Source organism: Octodon degus, unplaced genomic scaffold (genome assembly GCF_000260255.1).
Source record: "Octodon degus isolate 3935 unplaced genomic scaffold, OctDeg1.0 scaffold00123, whole genome shotgun sequence".
Classification (NCBI taxonomy): domain Eukaryota; kingdom Metazoa; phylum Chordata; class Mammalia; order Rodentia; family Octodontidae; genus Octodon; species Octodon degus.
This window is the reverse complement of record NW_004524699.1, coordinates 5785646-5805655: the sequence shown is the minus strand read 5'-3', so window position 1 is coordinate 5805655 and position 20010 is coordinate 5785646. Positions and strand designations below refer to the sequence as shown.

At 55.4% G+C, this 20010-nt stretch overlaps 1 protein-coding gene across 1 annotated transcript in view; it reads left to right on the top strand.

Moving 5' to 3' along the window:
• Nucleotides 1-12737, top strand: part of Gpr107 (G protein-coupled receptor 107) — a 57373-nt gene extending 44636 nt beyond the window's left edge. The window contains exons 15-18 of the mRNA XM_012516748.2: nucleotides 5022-5071; nucleotides 7274-7357; nucleotides 8371-8492; nucleotides 11857-12737. Of these exons, the coding sequence (XP_012372202.2) occupies nucleotides 5022-5071; nucleotides 7274-7357; nucleotides 8371-8492; nucleotides 11857-11953 (353 nt within the window). The 3' untranslated portion in view covers nucleotides 11954-12737. The remainder of the gene's footprint in view (nucleotides 1-5021; nucleotides 5072-7273; nucleotides 7358-8370; nucleotides 8493-11856) is intronic.
• The last annotated feature ends 7273 nt before the right edge of the window (nucleotides 12738-20010 follow it).

The following is a 20010-nucleotide window of genomic DNA, read 5'->3' as shown; positions in this document are numbered from 1 at the left end:
ACTGTTGCTCTTGTTGCTGTGTGACTGGAGGGGCAGTGGTCCTCCCTGTCCAGGGGATAGCATCTCAGCAGGTGCTGGGTCCCTGGGCCAGACCCATATCCCTCATGGCATAAGTTGGCATCTGTGAGACCTGAGGGCCATCGGCCCTGCGTGCAGCCCCCACGTGAGTGTGGCCAGCCCAGCCAATCGGTGCCCTCTGCACGGCCTCTGAGTGCCTTATGAGGCTCAGGAGCTGGCAGTCTGGGCACAGCACTGCTCAGAGGCTCTGTGCCCCTTGGGTAAGTTCAGGTCACTGCAAGGATACTTGAGGACAGGCACCCAGAAAGGACATTCTACTAGGACCAACTTTTACAGGGATAATTCCATTTCTTTTAATTCCCAAAACCTGTTCTCATTGCTTTCCTCAGTGTATCCACTGCCTAGTCACCGCTTCCTTTTACCTTTTGGGGTCAGTGCTGGGGGTCCAGGCAGAAAGGTGTGAGATGCTGGCCGTGCCACCTTGAGCTCGCAGAGGTGGGAGGCGGAGATTTCGAGGCGCGGCACTGTCATGGGGCCTGTTGCTGTTGCTGTTGTCCTTTTCGTCCTGTCTTTCCAGCACGGAACCGCAGATGCTTGGCTACCGTCTGCCCACACTGCCAGCTCCGTGCTGGTGCTGTGCGTGCACCTCGGGCCACGCTCCTGCCTGGCTGCTTGGCACACAGCTCAGCCACCAGCTCTCCTCAGCAGTCCCTGTGGTGTCCTGGGACACGCAGGCCTCCCATTACCTAGGCAGGGTCACCAGCAACCGTAAGTCTGACCTTCATCCTCGGCTGCTGACAAGTGAGAGGGCTGTGCGAGCGGGCCTGGCCATGCCCGGCCCTGCACCGGGACATTTGGCTGTGGAGCGCCCAGGCATGCCGAGTAGGAAGATTCTGCCTGTTGCGGCCTCAGTCCACCTCCTCCTCCTCTGTTCTGTCGTGCATTGCGGGATAAATCTGCGACCTCCACGCTGAGCTACAACTCCAGCCCTTTTTTATTTTGAGGTGGGGACCCCCTCCTGAGTTGCTGAGTCACCCAGGCTGAGCTCCAGTTTGGAACTCTCCTGTCTTGGCCTCCCAGAATTCTGGGATTACAGGTGTGTACCACTGTCTGTTTTTATTGTTGTGAGGCCCAGTCTGGGTGGCGTGTGTGTGGCCAGGCAGGCCTCATCCCTCTCACTTTCCCCTCCTGAGGTGCTGGGGCCCCAGTGCCGCCTCTGTGCCGAGCTAGGCCATGTGGATCAGCAGTGTGTCATCTTCGATGCTTTGCCTTGTCTGCTCTGATTTAATTTGTGATAAGAGGCAAGACCCTCAGCAGTTCCGTCTGGGACGCTGATGTCCTCTCTGGGATCGTTGCTCTGGATGTGTGCCTGGGGATGTTACTTGCAATCGTTTTCCAGGTGACCCTGAGCGGTGGGTGTGAGGATGAAGGAGCTCGTTTCGTGGGGGGGGCTGCTGGGCTCACTGCAGCCTTCCCCACTCTTGGTCCTCGGTGCAGTTCTGAGGTGGATGAGCGGGTCACTTCGTGGGGCAGAGTGCATCTGTGAGTGCCTTCAGGTTGATGCGCCAAGGCGTGCAGCCTCATGGAATCCTTGTCCCTGTGGGTGGGGCCTCTGAGCTTAGGGAGAGCAGCCCTGAGGCTACCAGCCAGCATGCGCGCTTCCGCTTCTTCCTTTGTCACTGTGTTTGACTCACAATTTTCTCCGAATCCCCTGGGCAGGGAGGAGAGGAGAAGGGGACCATGGGGCACTTTTGAGCCTGATGCTCTCTTGGGCTCAAAAAAGCATCATTGGAAGTAGCCCCACACTTTAAGGGGCTGCCTCGGGGCCCTGCGCCCAGGTCCCCCAGGTGGCACCGCGCCAGCTCCTGGGGACGGAGCACTGGCTGCTTCCCCATGGACAGCTCTCCCTGGTGTCGGGTGAGGCTGAGAGCCGGGTCCTTGGAGTAAGGTGCCTGGGGCCTGAGGCTGGCTCTCTGCCGGCCAGCCCCAGGCCTTTCGTACCAGTCTGACAGGGGTCCCTCATCTGCATGTCTGGTACAATGCTGGCACCCTCGTGGGAGAGGGGTGGTCCCTGTGAGCTCCCCTTGCTGATCTGTTTGGAGAAAAGTGGTGACATCTGGAGAGGGCAGCACCTCCTGTGCGCGTGGCTTGGGATATGGCTGTGCGCTGTGCAGGGCAGGGCCTGGCTGTGGGTGCACAGCCCACTTCCCTCGTGGGCTCCTGGGCATGGCTGGAGGAAAGTGGTCTGCAGGCCTTGCGTACCCTGTCCTCCTGGGGTGCCAACAGCCTTGGCCTCCTCCACACCCTTCCCAGGTGACTGTGACACTCCTGAGTGCCAGCGCCATCCATGACCTCTCACTTTTACCCAGAAATCCCTGCTGTGAAGAGAGAGAGGGCTGCAGGTTGAGTTCTGCCCCAGGCCGCCTGCCCAGCCCCTTCCCTCTCCCCAGCGCATTCTGCTGCAGCTTGTGCTGGGTCAGAAATAGCGCGGGCTGGCCTGCTCCTCCTGCACCTCCAGCCCACCTCAGCCTCAGCCCGGCCTGGGGCTGCGCTGCCCCATGGCCCTGCGGCCCTGCCTCATTGTTCAGCCTGGCTGCTGCAGCACAGAGGTGCCACTTGGTTCCAAGGAAGCTCTGTGATCTCGCTGGGTCACGTGCCGTCACCCCATGCCTAGGTGGGCACTGTGAGCTTGCGCATGCAGCCTCCATCCTGGCAGCCCTAAGGTGGGGTCACCCTAGCAGGTGGAGAAGCAGAGGCTCAGAGAGGTTGGTGAGAGATCCAAGGCCACACAGTGGGCAAGAACAGAGCTGGCGTTTGCCCCCCACACCCAGATGCACAGGGCCTGTTTTGCCTGTTCAGGGAGCCTCTTTCCACTCCCCACCACCCAGCTTTGTTGCCCCAAGCACCGGGGTGTGAGCAGGGCTCTAGGCCGATTGGACCACTGGGGACAACAGCGCAGTGATAGCCTGAGCTCTGTGTGTTGTGGCTGTGTTTCAGGGACAGCACTGGCCATTCCTAAGGGCCTGGGTGATGTGGCCCCTGGGCCTGGTGACATCTCACCGCTGTATGTGTTGTGTCACTGTTAGTGTGCAGCCGGTCACAGCTGCCTGCATCAGTCCCTTCTGCCCAGTGTGCAGTGCCCTGGCCTTCAGGCCCAGCCACTCCTCTTCTCCATCTCCACCAGAGTGAAGGAGCCTGTGGTTCTGGCTCTATCCATACCTCGAGAGCATTGCACCCACCTTCTGGGTCATACTCCTGGTCCTCATCCTTCGGCGAGCTCCATCAGAAGTGTAGATCTGAGTGGTGAGCACTTGCCTAGCCTGCACAAAACCTTGGTTCATTCCCCAGCAGTGCTAAGCTAGTGATTTAGAACGAGAAGTAGAGATCTGACCTGACCTTGTGCTGTGCAGAGCCTGGCCCTGAGCACCAGCAGAGGACTAGCTCGGGATCCCACTGGGACCTAGTGCAGGGCCTGCGTGGGCCCAGCTCCCTGCCAGTCTCGCAAGGCCTGGCAGCAGCCCGCTGCTCTCAGAGCCTTCGTGCCTACTCCTGTTGCTGTAGTCACGGCAGCCTTCCTGGTCCCTGTCCTGCAGTGTGACCAGGTAGCAGTGCTGCTCCACTTGGCCGCTGGCGCTGCGTGAGGCACAGTAGGGTTCCTCTGCCCGGACAGCAGGCAGCATTCAGAGGTTACGTACACAATGGTGAACAGTTCTTCTCAGGCCCTCCCGAGAAGAGTGTTTGGGGCTTGAGCTCCACACAGCCCCAGTGTGGGCCACAGGCTTGTATGCAGGGCTGCCAGTCCTGCTTGGCCACTGAAGCCCATGCCAGCAGAGACAGAAGCTCACACAAAGTGGCTCAAGTCAGGCCTCTGGTGGTTTGCACCAATTATATGACAAAATGGCGAGAAGCACAGGGAGGGGCTGTCTCAACAGTAAGGAGACTGCCTGGGATGTGGTGTAGCGGTGGGCGCGCACCTAGTAGGCCAAGGCCCTGGCTTCCACCCGGTGCTGGCTCCAAGGTTGTCCGATGGTATGTGGGGCCCTGCATCAGAGACTCCTGTGAGCTGTACGTGACTGCAGCTCCTTCTTGGCTCTGGGGGTGTGGGTGCCTTGTCCTGTGTTCAGTCTCAGGATCCCCCATCCGCATAGGGTCTTTTTTCCCTGATCATTCCCATGAAGGGAATTTAAGGTTCCCGGAAATTTTTCTGGAGTCATAAGCTTTGACACCACCCCCACCTAAGAATCAGGAGCCAAGGAGAAAGGAAGTTTGAACCCCTGCCACCTGCAGTCTCATTCTCCACCTGAGTCAGTAATTCAATGCTACTAAGCAAAATTAATTTGCCTCCTATAGGAAAGTTCATGATGAATGGTAGGGTGCTCATGGGGAGGGAGCCGGGCTACCATCATGGTCATCCATATTTCTTAGCCCTCAGCAGTGTCAGGAAGTTGGCTGGCCTGGCTGGGGACCTCGACTGCCCACGCAAGTGGGATGGAGCCAGGGCAGTTGAATGTGAAGGACTCCTTATGAGGCCTGAAATGAAAATGGAAGTGCAATTGGCCACATGTCCCTGGGATTACAGCGCTTGCATCCTTGACTGGTGAAAGTCCAGGTGCCCCCAGTGCCAGGATGCCGTGAGTCCCAGGGAGGGTCGTTCCTGCAGCTGTACCAGCTTCCTGGGCCCTGCTGTGCCACTCGCCCACCTGCCCCTATTCCTGCTGCTGGAGGGGGCCTGACCTGCAGTCTCCTCCTGGAAGTGTGACTTCGCTTGGACCTCAGACCCACCTCTTGATGTCCAGGGCCTGGGCATGCAGTGCTCAGCAGTAGGAAAGCTAAGCTGGGTGGTCCACACCTGCAGCCCTGGCTGCTCAGAGGCTGAGGCAGGAGGACTGCTGGAGCCCAGAGCGTGGGGTCAACCTGGACAACAACGTGAGACTCTTGTCACAGTTATGTAGGAAGTGGGGACACATAGTCATGAGCTTTTCTTTTGTTCTTTTTTTCTCTAGCTGCCATTAACTTAGCAAAGCTGAAGCTTTTCAGACACTACTACGTCTTGGTGAGTAAAGCAGCGCTAAGCCTTGGAAATAAAGTGAGTTCAAGGATCAGAACAGATAAACTTTAAAAGATGAGGGGGGCAGCAAGATAGCTCAGCGGTCTAAAATGCCTGCTTAGGCAAGCTTAGGCAGGCACAGGGACCATGGTTCAATTCCTGGCACCATGTGCTGTGCCAGCCCTGTCCCCAGGGCAGCCTGAGCTGACCACAGGGGGTGGGGGGGAGATGTGGGGAAGCAGAAGGGGTCAAGCTGTCTGGCTCTGCTTGAGTTCTACATTTTAGCATCAGGTTGTGTTTCTTAAAGTGAAAATTAAATATCTGGGCCTCTTCTTCCTAATTTTGGATTTGATTTAAAATACATGGGAAGGGGCTGGGGAGATGGCTCAGTGGAATAAGCGCTTCCCTGGCAAGCGCAAGGGCCTGAGTTCGATCCCTGGTTCCGCAAAAAAATAAATAAAATAAATTTAAAAAAATAAAATAAAATACATGGGAAGGGGCTGGGGAGATAGCTCAGTAAAATAAGTGCTTCCCTAGCAAGCGCAAGGGCCTGAGTTCAATCCCTGGTTCTGCAAGAAATAAAATACATGGGAAGGACCAGCCAAATAGCTCAGTGGATTAAATCACTCACCCGCTTAGGCAGGTGCAGCAGCCGGGTTTTATCCCCGGCGTGCAGTGCCAGCCCCACGCCCAGGGCACGCTGAGACTGGTGATTGGGACTGGGTGGGATGGTGCATGCCTGTAAGCCCAGCTCTTTGGGAGGCTGGACCCAGGCGGATCACTAAGAGTCTGATCTGTGTAGTGAGACCCTGTAGACCTTTACTAAAATACAAAAATAAATAAAAATAAATACATGATGATGATGATAAAATACATGAGAAAGTAGCTGGGAATAGTAGTGTACACCTATACTCCCAGAACTTGAGAGGCTGAGGCCTTGAGGAGGATTGCCCAGGTTTGAGGTTGGTCTGGGATACACAGTGAAAGCTTGTCTTGGAAAAAAAAACCAGGGGCCGGGGAGATGGCTCAGTGGAATAAGCGCTTCCCTGGCAGGCGCAAGGGTCTGAGTTCAAACCCCGGTTCTGCAAGAAAAATAAATAAAAAACAACAAAAACCAACTTAGAAAAGTAATGCATGTTTGATGTGAAAGCAGAACCATGCGTCCTAGCAACCTGCGGGGCCCTGCAGGAGCCCCTCCCTGCGGTGACGGGCCTAGCTAGGATCTTGTCCCCTCCGCTCTGACCCTGTTGCTGTGCCTCTGCTTCACTATTTTATTTCTTTAGGAAAGTGGGACTGCACTGCAACACTCTCTCACAGCCTTTTTCTCACGTAAAATTCCTGTAGTCCCCAGCTCCCTCTTGGGTACCCTCTCTCCTCTCAGCTCTGAAGTAATGGTACTGCCTTTGTATCCTGGAGAGTGCTTGGTCTTCTTTGGGAGGTGAGCACCAGGGATTGAACTCTGGACCTTGCACGTGCCAAGCAGGCTCTTAGGCCTCTGAGCCGTCCCCCACCCCGCCCCTCAGATTCCCCTGTAGGAAGCTAGTCCTGTGTGTGGTCGGGGCCCACAGTGTGGGTTTTCCAAGCTTTGCCTCTGCTGTGCTGGCGGTTTAGCATCAGCTATCCAGTGCGACAGTACCCAGGTCTGAGCAGACATTTAAAGTGTCAGTGGAGCAGCAGGGACAGGGGACCCACTCTGGCTGTGGTTTTAGTGAGGGATAATGTCATCCCCCAAAAGGAGAGCCTCTTCTGGGGCACTGCACCTCCATGGCTGAGTCCCGGCCTGTCCTGGGAGTGGGCTGTGTAGTGGGTGGAACACCAAGTGCTCCAAGCTGATGTCCTCAGCATAGACCCCTCCCAGCATCTGCTGACAGAGACCACAAGTCCTGGTTCCCCCTGGCGATAGGTAGCTGTTTTCTGAACCTGAGAATGGCAAGATGGTCCCCTGGTGACAAGCCCAGGTATGTGTGTGTGTGTGTGGCCAGGTGAGGAAAGGTATGTCTTCCTAGGACACTGGGGGTGACCATGCTGTGTCTTGGTCACCTGAAGACTGGAAGAACACCATAGTGCAGCCGGCAGGAGTCATCTCTGTGCTTGTAGTGCTGTAGTTAGCAAGGGGTGTGCGTGTGTGTGTGCACAGCATGTGGCCCTCGGCTCGGTGTAGGCGTTCCTCTCACCTCCCTGCTGGCTCTCCTCTCCTGTTGTCTGCAGATCGTGTGTTACATATACTTCACCAGGATCATCGCGTTCCTCCTCAAGTTGGCTGTCCCCTTCCAGTGGAAGTGGCTTTACCAGGTACGCTGGCCTCAGATACCAGGGCGCTGAGGATGTGGGGGGAGACAGTCTTGGGCATAGGCTCCTGTTTGCTCTGCTTTACCTGGGAACCTGGGGGCAGCCACTAAGACCCTCCACCTCTTCTAGACACTTAGCTTTCTCTTTGTCAGAGTAAACTGCTGCATTACCAGAGCCATCTAGGAAGAATTGCATCGTTGATTTTGGTTTTTAATTCAGAAATTCTTTTGGAGAGGAGAGCCTCGGGCAGAGAGTATGATTTAAATTCACAGAGCCTGGAGTGGTTCTGGGCCCAGGCTGGGCCCTCCGCTCTTACAGGGCATCTCTTTGGGGCCTAGAAGCATCTTCCTGCGAGCCAGCCAAGTGATCTCAGCACCATTTTTCTTGAAGAATTCACACTGTAGGAAAATGTGGTATGAAATGAGTTCTTCAGGCCAGGGATATAGCTCAGCTGCCCAGTGCCTGCCTGGCAAGCATGAGGTCCTGAGTTCAGTTCCCAGTACTAGAAAATAGAAATGAATTTTTCTAATGTACCAGAGACGTGGGCCTGGGGGCACCTGCCTCTAAGGCCAGTGCTCTGAGGGGCTAAGGCAGGAGGATCACAAGTTCAAGCCCAAGCTGGGCAATTTAGTGACTTAGGCCCCATCTCGAAATTAAAAGGTCCAGGAATGTAGCTCAGTGAAGGCCTTGGGTTTGATCCTCCCTGCTGCAAAAACAAAAAATAAGGTAGCCTTGGAAGGGCTGAGACGGGGCTCGGGTAGCACATGTGTCCCATATGCAAGGGCCCTGGGCTCCACGCCCTGTACCTTGCCTCCCATGTCAAAAACTGTCCCCTGAGGCCTGGTGGCAGCAGCCCCTCTGCAGTGCGGTCCAGGCGAGGCCCCTGCTGCAGCCTCTGGATTTGAGGAGACAGACACTCAGGGCAGGAGCGGCTGGGGCCCTCGGCTTGTTCAGCACCTCTGCTTTCCTGGGAGAGGTGTCACTGATCCTTTACCTTGGTGTTGTGTAATACGCAGCTCCTGGATGAAATGGCCACACTGGTGTTTTTTGTACTGACGGGGTACAAATTCCAACCAGCCTCGGACAACCCGTACCTGCAGCTGTCTCAGGAGGATGATGACCTGGAAATGGAAGCGGTGTAAGCTGCCTCCCTCTCCACTTCCGCCTTCTTGCCCTCCCCCTCTCCCCTCCTCCCTCCCCTCCCTTGCTTTTCTCCCCTCCTTCCCCTCCCTTCCTGTTTCCTCCCTCCTTCCCTTCCCTCATCCCTCCTTCCTTACCTCCCCTCATCCTTCCTTCCCCTATCCTCCCTTCCCTCTTCCTCTCCTCTCCCCTCCCTCCTCTCCCCCTCCCATAGCTCTCCCCTCCTCTCTTCCTTGGCCCCAACCCCTCTACTCAAAACATGCAGCACAGTGCCCCGGGGGTGGCCTCTGTTCTTAGCAGGACTGGCACTCCTAGACTCCTGGACCCCAGGCCTTTGAAGCGCAGTGTCGGCCAGCTGTTGCACTTTGTCAGGAAATGGAAGGGGCTGCATGGTAGGAGCCTGGGCGCATCCTCCAGCAGTTGAGAGCCCAGGCATTGTGGGCTCTCATCCCTTCCCCATCAGGCCTGCTGCTAGCAGCTTAGGTCTGAGAGTGCCGTCTTTGGGGTCACCTGCAGGGCTGCCATGAGCCCTATCGCTCCTCTGTCTGAGATGCAGGCTGAGAGGCTGGCTGTCCACAGCTGCACCTGGCTGGCTTGTGGCTGAGCTGCTGTGGGCCCTCCACATTGTGGACCATGACCTTGGGCTGCATTTCCTACTCACTTGCTATGATTTTGAACCTTCAGGGCCAGCTCAGCCACGCATGGCGATTGGGCTTGGCAAGCTCTTCCCTTGTCCTTTCTCCGGGTTCCGCCTGCCATTCACGATCCAGAGCTCAGACTGCCTTTGTGTGGCAGAGCTGGGTTTGTCCCGTGCAGAGGAGGGCACGGGGCTCTGTTCAGGCAGCAGGAGGAGGCCAGGCTGAGCTGTGCTGCTCACAGGTGGCTGCTGGCTGGAGAGGCACAATGCCAGCCAGCTGGTGACAGCTGCCCCGACCAGGGAACCCTGGCCGGCTGCCCCAGTCTCAGCGGGGACCCACAGCTTGTCCGCAGCCTCATGCAGCTCCCTGGGCTGCACTGAGGAACTGGAGGGCTCAGCCAGTGTTCCCAGCACTGCTGAGCTGAACCCTGAGAGTGGCTGGCGGGAATGCCTTCTCTTCGTCCCTCTCTCAGCTGCTGTGTCTTACAAGGAGGATCCGTTTGTATCATAACCCCTCAAAATTGTTTTTTGTTTCGGCCTAAGCTTTTTTCTCTAGATAAAGATTCTGGGGTGTGCGTGTGTGTGTGTGTGTGTGTGTGTGTGTGTGTGTGTGTGTGTGGTTTTTGGTTTTTGCTCTTTTTACACAATCATTTTATTAGTGTATTTTTAGATACACACAGTGATCACATTCACATAGAGAATTTGCATCTGTCTGTGGCATAGCTTGATTTTTTTTCCATTTTCCTCCCATCCAAAGACTCCTCCTTCCCCTCCCCTTTTACAAAAGTTTTGTTTCTAGTTTCCTTCCATTCTCTTTTCCTTTTCCCTCCCTCCTTCCTTCCTGCCTCCCTCGTCCCCCTCCCCGTGTGAACATGTCCTTCCTACTTCCCCATATCTGCCTCCATTCTGCTCCTTGAACCCTTTTGGGTTTTCACATGAGAAGCTCAGGTGCGAACTTGAGTGTCACATTATTCCACGCACGATCCCGGTCCCGAGGTGCATGCATTTCCTGCAGATGACTGCTTTGTAGCAGAGTAGCCCTGCGTAGTACAGAAATGCGTTTTCTTGTTCTGTTCAGCTGTTGATGGACATGTGGGCGCTTTCCAGACCGTGCTGCTGTGAGCATGGGTGTGCGTGCATCCCTGTGGTGTGGTGCTTTTAACTCGAGAGAGCTAGGACGGCGTAGCTGGCTCAGATGGAACCTCTTAATTTTAGTTCTTGAGGAATCTCCACTGTGATTTCCACAGTGGTTGCACCAGTCTACACTGCCACCAGCAGTAGAAAAGGGTCCTTTTCCCATGCCCCCCGCATTTCTTGATAATAGCCGTTCTTTCCCCAGTGAGGTAGAATCTCAGCGTTCTAATTTGCAGTTCTCAAATCATCAGTGATGTTGAGCATTTTTTCATATATTTGTCATTTGTACTTCTTCATCTGAGAAATGTGTATTTAGCTCAGATTCCTATTCTTAAATATGAGTCTGATTTTTGAGTTCTTTATATATTCTAGATACTAATCCTTTGTCTGAAGGATAGCTGATAAATTCTTTCCCATTCTGCAGATTGTCCCTGCACTCTGTTAGTGCTTTCTTCTGCTGTGCAAAAGCTTTTTTTTTGTTTTTTGCAGAACCAGGGATTGAACTCAGACCCTTGTGCTTGTCAGGCAAGTGCTTATTCTGCTGAGCCATCTCCCCGGCCCCTGAAAAGCTTTTTGATAGGATGTGATCCCAGCGGCGAGTTCTTTGTGGTATTTACTGTGTGATCAAGGTTTTGTTCCTAAAGTGTTTGCCTGCATCTGTGTCTTCAAGAATTCTGCCTCTTCTATCTTCTCTTCCAGTGGATTTGGTGTTTCTGTTTTACTATTTAGATCTTTGATCCATTTTGGTCTTAGTTGAGTGCATCCTGATTGACTTGTGTGTGGAGTTTTAGTCTTCCACATGTGGGAAGACAGTTTTCCTGGCACCATTTGTGAAACAGGCTTCCAGTGAAGGGGTTTGGCCCCTTTGTCAAAGAGAAGGTGGCTAATGTGCCTGGAGCTGTTTCTGTATCTTCTAATCTTCTCCATTAATCCTCCAATAGTGTATTTTACTCTTTTCTTTCCTCCCCTCCCCTTCCCTCCTCTCTCTCTCTCTTTCTTTCTTTGCCAGTACTGTAGCTTTGTAGATGACTTCAACTTGGGGAAGTAATGTCCCTGCCTTGCCTTTGTTTCCCAGAATTGTTTTTGCTATTCTAGGTTTTTTCTAGTTCCATATGAATTTCAGGAATGTGTTTTCTGGTTCTGTAAAGTATGCTGTTGGTAATTTGACTAGTCCTGGATTAAATCTATGTAAAAATTTTGAAAGTATGTTGGCCCCACATTTTTAAAAATTTCGTTTTGCTGTCAGTCTCACTGTGAGTGTATTTGATGTTGGCTGTGAGTGTTCCAACAAGCAGTTCTCCGGAGTGTTGAAATCAGGCAGAGCAGAAGGTGTCAGCCCACAGACCACAGGGGTGGAGAGAGAACGCACTGAGGAGGTGGGATTGCAGGGCTGAGGTGTCCGTGGAGGCCCTTGTGAGAGTCCTGGGACAATGGGAGAGGCAGCGGGGCTGCGGAAGAGTGGACTTAGTCCCACTGCAGAGGCGTCCTCGTGTGAGGCTGCAGAGGAGAGAGCCGCGTCCAAGTGGGCGCCGGCCCTGGGAGCTGACCGATTGGGGATTTCTCTGCTAACACGAACTTTGTCCCTTTTCAGGGTGACGACGTCAGGGGTGATGGAGAACATGAAGAAGGTCAAGAAGGTGACTAACGGCTCGGTGGAGCCCCAGGGTGACTGGGAAGGCACCGCATGAGGCGCTGGCCCTGCGGACGATGCTGTCAGAGGAGATGTCGCTCACGGTCCTATCCGGCATCAGGAGTGGCTCCGGCAGCCGCCCGCAGAGCACCGCACACGGACCCCACTTCTCTTCGCTTAGGGGAACCAGGACCAGCGTGGTGATGGCAGCCCGGACGCCCTTCAGGTGGGGGTGCGGGGAGGAGGACGATTTGCCTCTAGTTTACTCTCTTCAATGCGGAGCTCTAGGTACAGGCAGCCGTGACCCCGAGTGTGCGGAGCGCAGGTGTGGGTGGCCCTGGAGGTCAGGCGCTGCTTCTGGACATGGCCAGATGGCCGCCACGGACACCGGGGGAAAAGGGGACGGGCATGGCATCCTTCGGGGACAAAAGGGAACGACATTGTAGAAGGCGAAGCAGAAGCCCGGCGTAGGACGAAGATCCCATCCTGGGGCTCCCCCCGAGTGTGGACCCTGTGGGCCAAGAGGCCGCCATCGCGCTCTGCTTTCCAGAAAGGCTCAGTCCTCCGAGGCCGCCGCTGGCTCAGAGTCGCAGCCCTGGGCCACGCCTGCTGTGGGAAGCAGGTTCCTCCATTTGTTTCTGCGTTGAGGCGGCAGGAATGAGCTGGAAAGGTATTCTCCAGCTGGACTTCTGGACTCCCCAGCTCTCCTGGGCCGGCTTCCTCTGTGGCTTACATCTGCTTTAGGATCAGATTTGGGAGCATTTGGGGAGGAATCTTCCTCGAGGGGCAGCGGCGCTTAAGGGCAGCCGCATTATTAAAGCTTTTCTGGGCTTCTCACTGGAGCATGCGCAGAAGTGCCCTGAGCGCCAAAGTAAGTGGGGCGAAAAGAGTGCGGTTTAGCCAAAGTTTGGCTCTGCGCTGCGGTGGGGGCTCGGGGTGGTGCGCTCTCTCCAGGACGCTCCCTCCGCCCCTTCAGTCCCCCTGAGCGTGCTGTGCTCCTTGAGGTGCCTGTGAGGGGGGGGTAGCAGGGATCTGAACTGGCCGCAATCGGCTTCAGCGGGTATAGGGCCTCTGCAGCGGAAGGGTCTGCTAAGCTGCGGCTGGCTGGGCTGCATTCCTTGTCCTAAGTTTGGGAACACGAAGGTCTCCAGCCAGAAAGCAGACTCCTCTGTACCGTCCCCATCGTCCCCATCCCGAATGATAGCAAGGGCACCACTGGTCCTTTCTGTCCTGGATTAGCACCCTGACTCCCGACCTCCTTCCCCAGGGTGGTGGCGAACGTGGCTCACCCTTGAACAGCTGGGCAGGGCTGATGGAATGTCGTTACTGCCGGGGCCTGCAGGGGAAGGTGATGGGGCTTAGGGAGCCCGCTGAGGAACCTTAACTCTCCATTATTGTGGGGGCGTGACCGAGGGCGTGGCTGGAGGCTGGGGTACTGCTAAGGCTTCGTTTTTCTGTGCATAAGTAGCATCAACACGTGGAAGTGCAGCTCCTGCTGGCCACCAAAACCTGCCCGCCGCACCCCTCCCTGAAGTGAGCATTTGTGTCTCTCCGACCGAGGCCTCTTCTCCTCAGGAAGGGCCTGGTGAAGCCTCACCTGTTTACTCACGGTGTTGTGGTGTTTGGGTTTTAGTGGTTCTGGGGCTCTAACCAGGACCTCCATCCGCTGGGCGAGTATCTCCGCCCCCACCCACACGCTGGCTTCTGAAGGCAGGGTGTCACAAGATGTGCCCTGCGTGGCTCCGGGCACTCCACCGGGAGCTGATGGCCATCTCTGGCCAACCCGACTGGGGGAGCAGACACGCACAGACCAGAGGCTCGGGCAGCTTCTCCCTGCGTCCAGTTGTGGGCTACCAGTGTGGGAGGCAAGACGGAGAGCGTGGGCCTCAGGCCTGTTCCTCACTCTGAACCCATCCTCCACCCCGAATAGCTGGCCCTGCGCCCCACTCTGCCCTCGGACTGATGCCAGGCCCTGCCAAGCACCCCTCCGCGGTGCCCTCCTCCAGTATCACACTCCACCAGCAGCGTGGCCCAGCCGCTCCCCCAGAGCTCTTCCTCTGCCTGCCACATCTGCCCACGTGAGTGTCCACGTTTCGTTTGAGAGCCTACTGGGGCCTGCAGGCACTGCTGGCTGAGACTTAATAAAGGTGTATTTTGCTAGAAAATTATTTCTTAGACAACAAGAGCAATCTCTGCTCTCAATCATGGCTCTGAGCAGCAGTCGAGGCTCCATCCGCCTGCTTGGTCCTGCGAAGCTTTAAACGATAGTGTGGGGCCCTTCCCAGCCTTTGATATGACCGTGGCAAATTGGCAGTTTGCTTTCCTGCAAAGAGCAGCTGCTTCAGCGCGATGTTTCCTCAGACTCTGGCCTAAGTCCCCTCGGTTTTCTTCCAGGAAGTCCCTATAGAGTAAAATGCCTGCATTTGGCCAGCGGGCACAACGTGCAGCCTCCAAATCCTCTGGCCAGTGAGGTCGCAGCCTCTCCCTGTGGTCTCAGGCATCTCTGCCCTTGATCCATGAATCCCAACGCCACCCGGCCCGTGGACCCCAAGGCTGGCGCTGGGCCGGCTCCGCTGAAGGCCTGGGTGTATCCAGCGTTCCCTCCAGGCAGCCCTGTGGAGGCTGCATTTCTAGAGTGTAGGGGAGTTTGATGTCTCTACTTCAGATCGAGTCCTTCCTGCACTGACTGGCATCTCTTGCAGGACGGTGGGGCCAGTCCTTAGAGCCCGAGCAGTCATGTCCCTAAGCATTTCCTCTGACCAGGCCTAAGAGCAGTGGGGGTGTTGAGCTGCTGGGCAGCACCATACCCAGAACAGCAGCCGCTGTGCCTGGAGCTGCTGGCTGCTGGAGGAAGCTGCCACCGCCGCCCCAGCCCTGGGTCCTCGCTGCTCTCCCCCCCCTGCCTCGGCCTGCCCCGCCTTGCGTCCACCCAGTACCAGTGTCCCCAGGCCGAGGCACCCTGCTTTGTTCCTCGTTGGGCTCGTTGGACCTTGACTGGCTATCTCCTGGTGTGTGGGAGAGGTGGCATCTAGAACACACCAGTGTCCCTCCCGACCTCCGCCCGCATGTCCTGGCAGCCCCTGCAGGACACAGCTTGTGCTTAGCAGGCTGGATGCGCTGAGAACCCCCAGGCCCTCCTAGCCAGCTGCTGCAGCTGTGGCTCCGCTTGGCTGGGCACCTGGTAGTGCTCTGAGCTGGGCATGGGAACACCCCCTGCAGTACAGGGTAGAGAAAGTACCCAGCTGAGGGGTGGGAGCAAAGACTCGGTCACAGCGCATCAGCGACCAGGCGCAAGTCTGCAGGAGAGGAATTCCAGATGCAGGCAGGAAAGCACCTGGCGGCCTGGGAGCTGACGCGAGATGTAAGCAACCCTGAGGCCCAGGTGGAGGCTCTCGTGGGAGAAGAGGGACGCGTCCTGGTGTTAGAGCTGCTCTTACCTGCCTGGCCCCACGGGGACCCTGCTCACGGGGACCCTGCTCGCGGGGACCCTGCTCGTGGCCCAGGGCTGCGGATGGAAGGTGCCAGAGTGCTCACTCCACCGGGTGGGGGCAGGGCTCTTGGTATTTTCCTAACACTGACCATCGAGGGAGTGTTCTGGGCCGTGAGACTGGCAGGGGTGGGGTCCGCGGCTCTCAGGGAGGGGCTTGCTGTGCTGCAGTTGTGCCCGAAGGAGACGCCACAGCGGAAGCAATGGCTGCCGTCCCAACAGGCCTAACACCTGGGTGCTTCCTCCCATCCACCTCCTCCTTGCCATTTTTCCTTTGTGTTTTTTGTTCATTAAATTAATTGTTGCTCACCTGCTCTCATGGACAACAGTGACATCTACCAGAGCAGCTTGGTGGCAGCCCTGACAGATGCTGTATGCTGCCAAGACTGGGGACACCAACGATGTCTCAGGCCCTGGGCCCTGCCCCGGGGTGCACTGTGCCAGCCACAGGGACCAGACGTGGTAGCACATGCCTATAACCCCAACCCTGGGGATGCTGAAAACGGGAGGATCACTGTGAGTCTGAGCTGCGTAGTGAGGCCCTGTACCAAATATATATAAATATATATAAGAGGAAAAAAAAAAAAAAGATCAGGCCCTGGGCACTGCTGCCGCCACCTGAGGGCAGAGGGCCAGCTGTCAGGTAGCAGTCAGCTTCCCCACCCAAATCAGAAGTCCAAGCACCTTGAAGTCATCCAGCCCCAAACCCTGTGCTTCACTAGGCCTCACCGTTTTTTGTTTCTTTTTTGGTGGAACCAGGGATTGAACTCAGACCCTTGTGCTTGCCAGGCAAGCGCTTATTCTACTGAGCTATCTCCCCGGCCCCTAGGCCTCACCTTTGTAAAAGTGCGCAGCAGGATGAGTTCTGACAGATGTGTGTGCAGTCGTAGCCCCACGACAGACAGTCCAGACAGAATCTTCCTCTAGGCCGTAAAGCCCCCGACTCCAGAGTTGCCGCCACCCAGGTCCTGTGTATGTGTCAGGCAGGGAACTGAGGCATGATTTCAGTCATCCTGAGCCCCCCTTGAGAAATACATGAGGTACAGCCAGCTGCCTCCACCTGAGCCAGCAAGCGTCGGGGCTGGGACAAGAACCTGGGTCTCTCGGACTGGGCCCTGGCAGGAGAGGGCTGTGGTAATGGTAGGGTCCTCCCAGCTTCAGAGTCCTAAGAGTGCAGGAGGAAAAGAGTCCTGAGATGTGTCACCCCTGGGGTTTTGCCAGTAGGGACTGTGTCTCAGGCTGGCTCTAATCCCTGCCAGGGTCCTGGGTACCACAGGGTGCCAGCAGCCAGGGGACGGAGGGGAGGCTCTGCCATGTAGGTTGGGGTACGGAGGCAGCTCAGAAGCAACAGCTGGGAACAGACAGGGACAGGACCTTGGGGACCATCTCATCTCAAGGGTTCTCAGACTTTGGTGAGCACCAGATCCCTAGGGCAGTGCTGGTGGGACACTGCTGTCCCAGTGTCTGTCCTGGGCCCCACTTTGAGAGAAGTTCCAGCCAGCTCCCTTCACAGGCCCCAGGTCATGGACAGTGTCACCTTGATGGGGGCTCCCATGGGCCTGCATCAGCCCCAGACCTGCCTGGGGGTCCTGTGGCCAAGGGGGCCAGATGGCAGGCAGGCGGCTGGCAGGGGTGACCGTAAGGTTTCCCAAGCCTATTGGAACAGGGTCACCTGGGGCCTCCCTGCCTTCTCTGACAGCTGCAGGTGAGCAGACCGCTCCTGGTGTGTGTGACTGCCAGCCTCAGGCTCGCCTGGAGGAGCCTCTGGCACACAGCCTGGCACACAGCCTGGCACATGACAGCTGGGCCTCCAGCAGGGTCATCCTCGAGATCACCCTGCTGTCCCCCCTAGCTGCAGTTGGTAGTGGACTGTCAGATACTGACCAGAGGCATCATGTCACCAGGGAGTGGAGCCAGCTGTGGCAGTGGCCTGGGCACAGAAGCTGCTGGCCAGGCACTGGGGTCTCCACAGGACCCGGAGGAAGGCCGGGCAGCAGCAAGCGGAAGTCAGCTCTGGGGGCTGCGGGCAGACAGGCGGGCAGGGAGGGCGCTGGACCAGTCCAGCCAATTTCAAGTAGAGTAGAAACTTCCCTGGTGGTCTAGCTGTTAGGATTCAGCACTCTCAAGTAGAATAGAGAAAATTTTCAGGGAAGACAAAAAGCTCGCTCTCGCTCTCGCTCTCTCTCTCTCCCCCTCCCTCCCTTTCTCTCCCCCCTCCCTCCCTCCCTCCCTCCCTCCCTCCCTCCCTTCCTTCCTCTCTTTCCAGTGTTCCACATTGAACCCAGGTTTTTTGTTTTTGTTTTTGTTTTTGTTTCTTGTGGAACTGGGGATTGAACTCAGGCCCTTGTGCTTGCCAGAGAAGCGCTTATTCCACTGAGCCATCACCCTGGCCCCAAACCCAGGTTTCTTAAGTGTCCAGGCTGACCAAAAACTTGGAATCCTCCCGCCTCAGTCTCCAGAGAAGCTGGGATTATGGACATGTGCCACTGCACCCTGCTCAGCCGAGAGCTTTGAAGGCCAAGGAAAAACCTTCCCAGGATCCTGAGTAGCAACAAGCTGGGGGGTGGGTGTCGGGGATTCATGGATTCCGTGCTCTGCTGAAGCAGGCGGCACTCAGAAGCAGGTGTCTCACCTGAGTGCCTTCAGGGTCTTCCTGCATGGCTCCTGGTTGTCCTGCAGCCTTTGGGTGGTATCACCGGGAATCTACGAGGGTACAGTGGACAGCTACACCCCGCCCCTGCTAAGCAGCAGCATTGGGGAGCTGCTGGCCTGCAGTGTCACTGCCACACTGGGTTTCCAGGAATCTGTCCCCAACCCAGCTCTGGCCCCCAGCTGCCTCCTGTGGAGAGATGCTGGGCACCTGGCTCTGAGGGGTCAGGCGACCCACTTAGGAACTGTGCCTGCATCTTGTGTGGGTTTGCTGGGGACCTGCTGACCTCTGCACTGAGCATTCTGCTCAGCAAGACAGGTCAGGCAGAGAAGCCAAGCCTGGGGACAGCTGATGGTGTCTCAGGGTGGTGACTCTAGTCGGCTTGGAAACCACCCTCAGAGCTGATAGGCGCTGGACCTGGGCCAGGGCAGAGGATCAGCAGCACATCAGGCTACTGCTGCGCCCCTGGAGGACAGGCTGGGGCACGCTAGGGACAGCTAGCTGAGCAGGTGGCAGGGGCATGTGCTCCATCCCCTGGTCCCTGAGCTGTGTCTGGTTTGCCCCTCCCCCTCCCCCTCACAGTGACCTTGCTGTCACTTCCTGTCCTCCTTGATCTTCACTCTTCCCTTCCTTTCATGGCATCATCAGCAACAGCATTTCTGCAGATCTTTCCTCTAAGAAAAGATGGCTGTAATCCCAGCCCTCTGGAAGGCTGAGGCAGGAGGACCACAGGTTCACTTAGCAATTTAGTGACTCTGGTTCAATCTAAAAAATAAAAAGGGGCTGGGGAAGTAGTGGTGTGAAGGCTGAGGGTTCAATCCCCAGTACCTCGAAAATTTTAATTTATAGCAGCAGCAAAAAGAAAGTACCAATGGTTGAAAAAGACGTATTTTTACACAATGGAGTATTACTCAGCTATTAAGAATGATAAACTCGAAGCCTTTATATTGAAATGGATGCCACTTGAGGATATACTTGTAAATGAAATAAGCCAGACACACGTGTAAATATCGTACAGTTTCCCTACTGTAAGAACTCAAAAGAAGAAATACAAATAGAAAGGTATAAGTAAAAGGAAAGCAGGAACTCGAGGACTGACTAAGAGCGAGAAAGGAGAAGAGCTAGGAAACATGACAGTGACAAGCCAGATGGGCAAGGCAATGACCCTGAGAATCTTCAGAAGATTTTTGGATCTAGCAGTTAATTGGAAGGATTCTCACCCTGACTAACTATATGTCCTGATACCTGTGAACTAAGCAACTGCACTGAAGATGGCAATTTGTAATCGTAGGTTCATGCTTGGAGTGCCTGTCCTTCTGGCCTTCTGAATAAGGGCTGCTTGTCATGACATGCCAGTTGGTGCCGTGCTGTCTCTCGGGTAGATGATTGTTCAAAAAGAAGGGGGTGGGGAATGAAGGCAAGAGACAGGAAAAGGAATGTTGTGGGAATGTCCTGCTTCAAGGTTGTATATGGTTATTAGATTTTTGGACTTATGTGTAAACATCAGAATTATATAATTATGCCTATTTTTAAAACATATTCTAGTTTTTAAATGTTTTTTCATCATATTCTGTAGGGACTTAAAGTTCAACATATCAATACTTGATGAAAAATACCTTTTCCATGTTATACCCAAGATGTTTGATATACAGACAGATAGTGAGGTTAAGCTTAACAGCCTAGCTTGTATGGTAATAACAATAAGCTTCTCTTCTGGAGGGTTAACAACCTAAGTACATTCTCTCAGGCATTCACAGAGAGCACATTGGCCAAGCAATGGCCGTGACTCATCCATGTGGCTGACACTGACAAAGGTTCTGCAATCTGAGGTACAGGATCTCAGGATAAATCCTGAGTGGATTTCACTGACCTTATCGGACCCAAAAGCTACAACTCTTGTTGCATAGATCCTGCTTTACCTTGGTCTTAACCATCCAGCAGAAAAGCATAAAAACAAAGCATAAGAAGTAAAGCCATG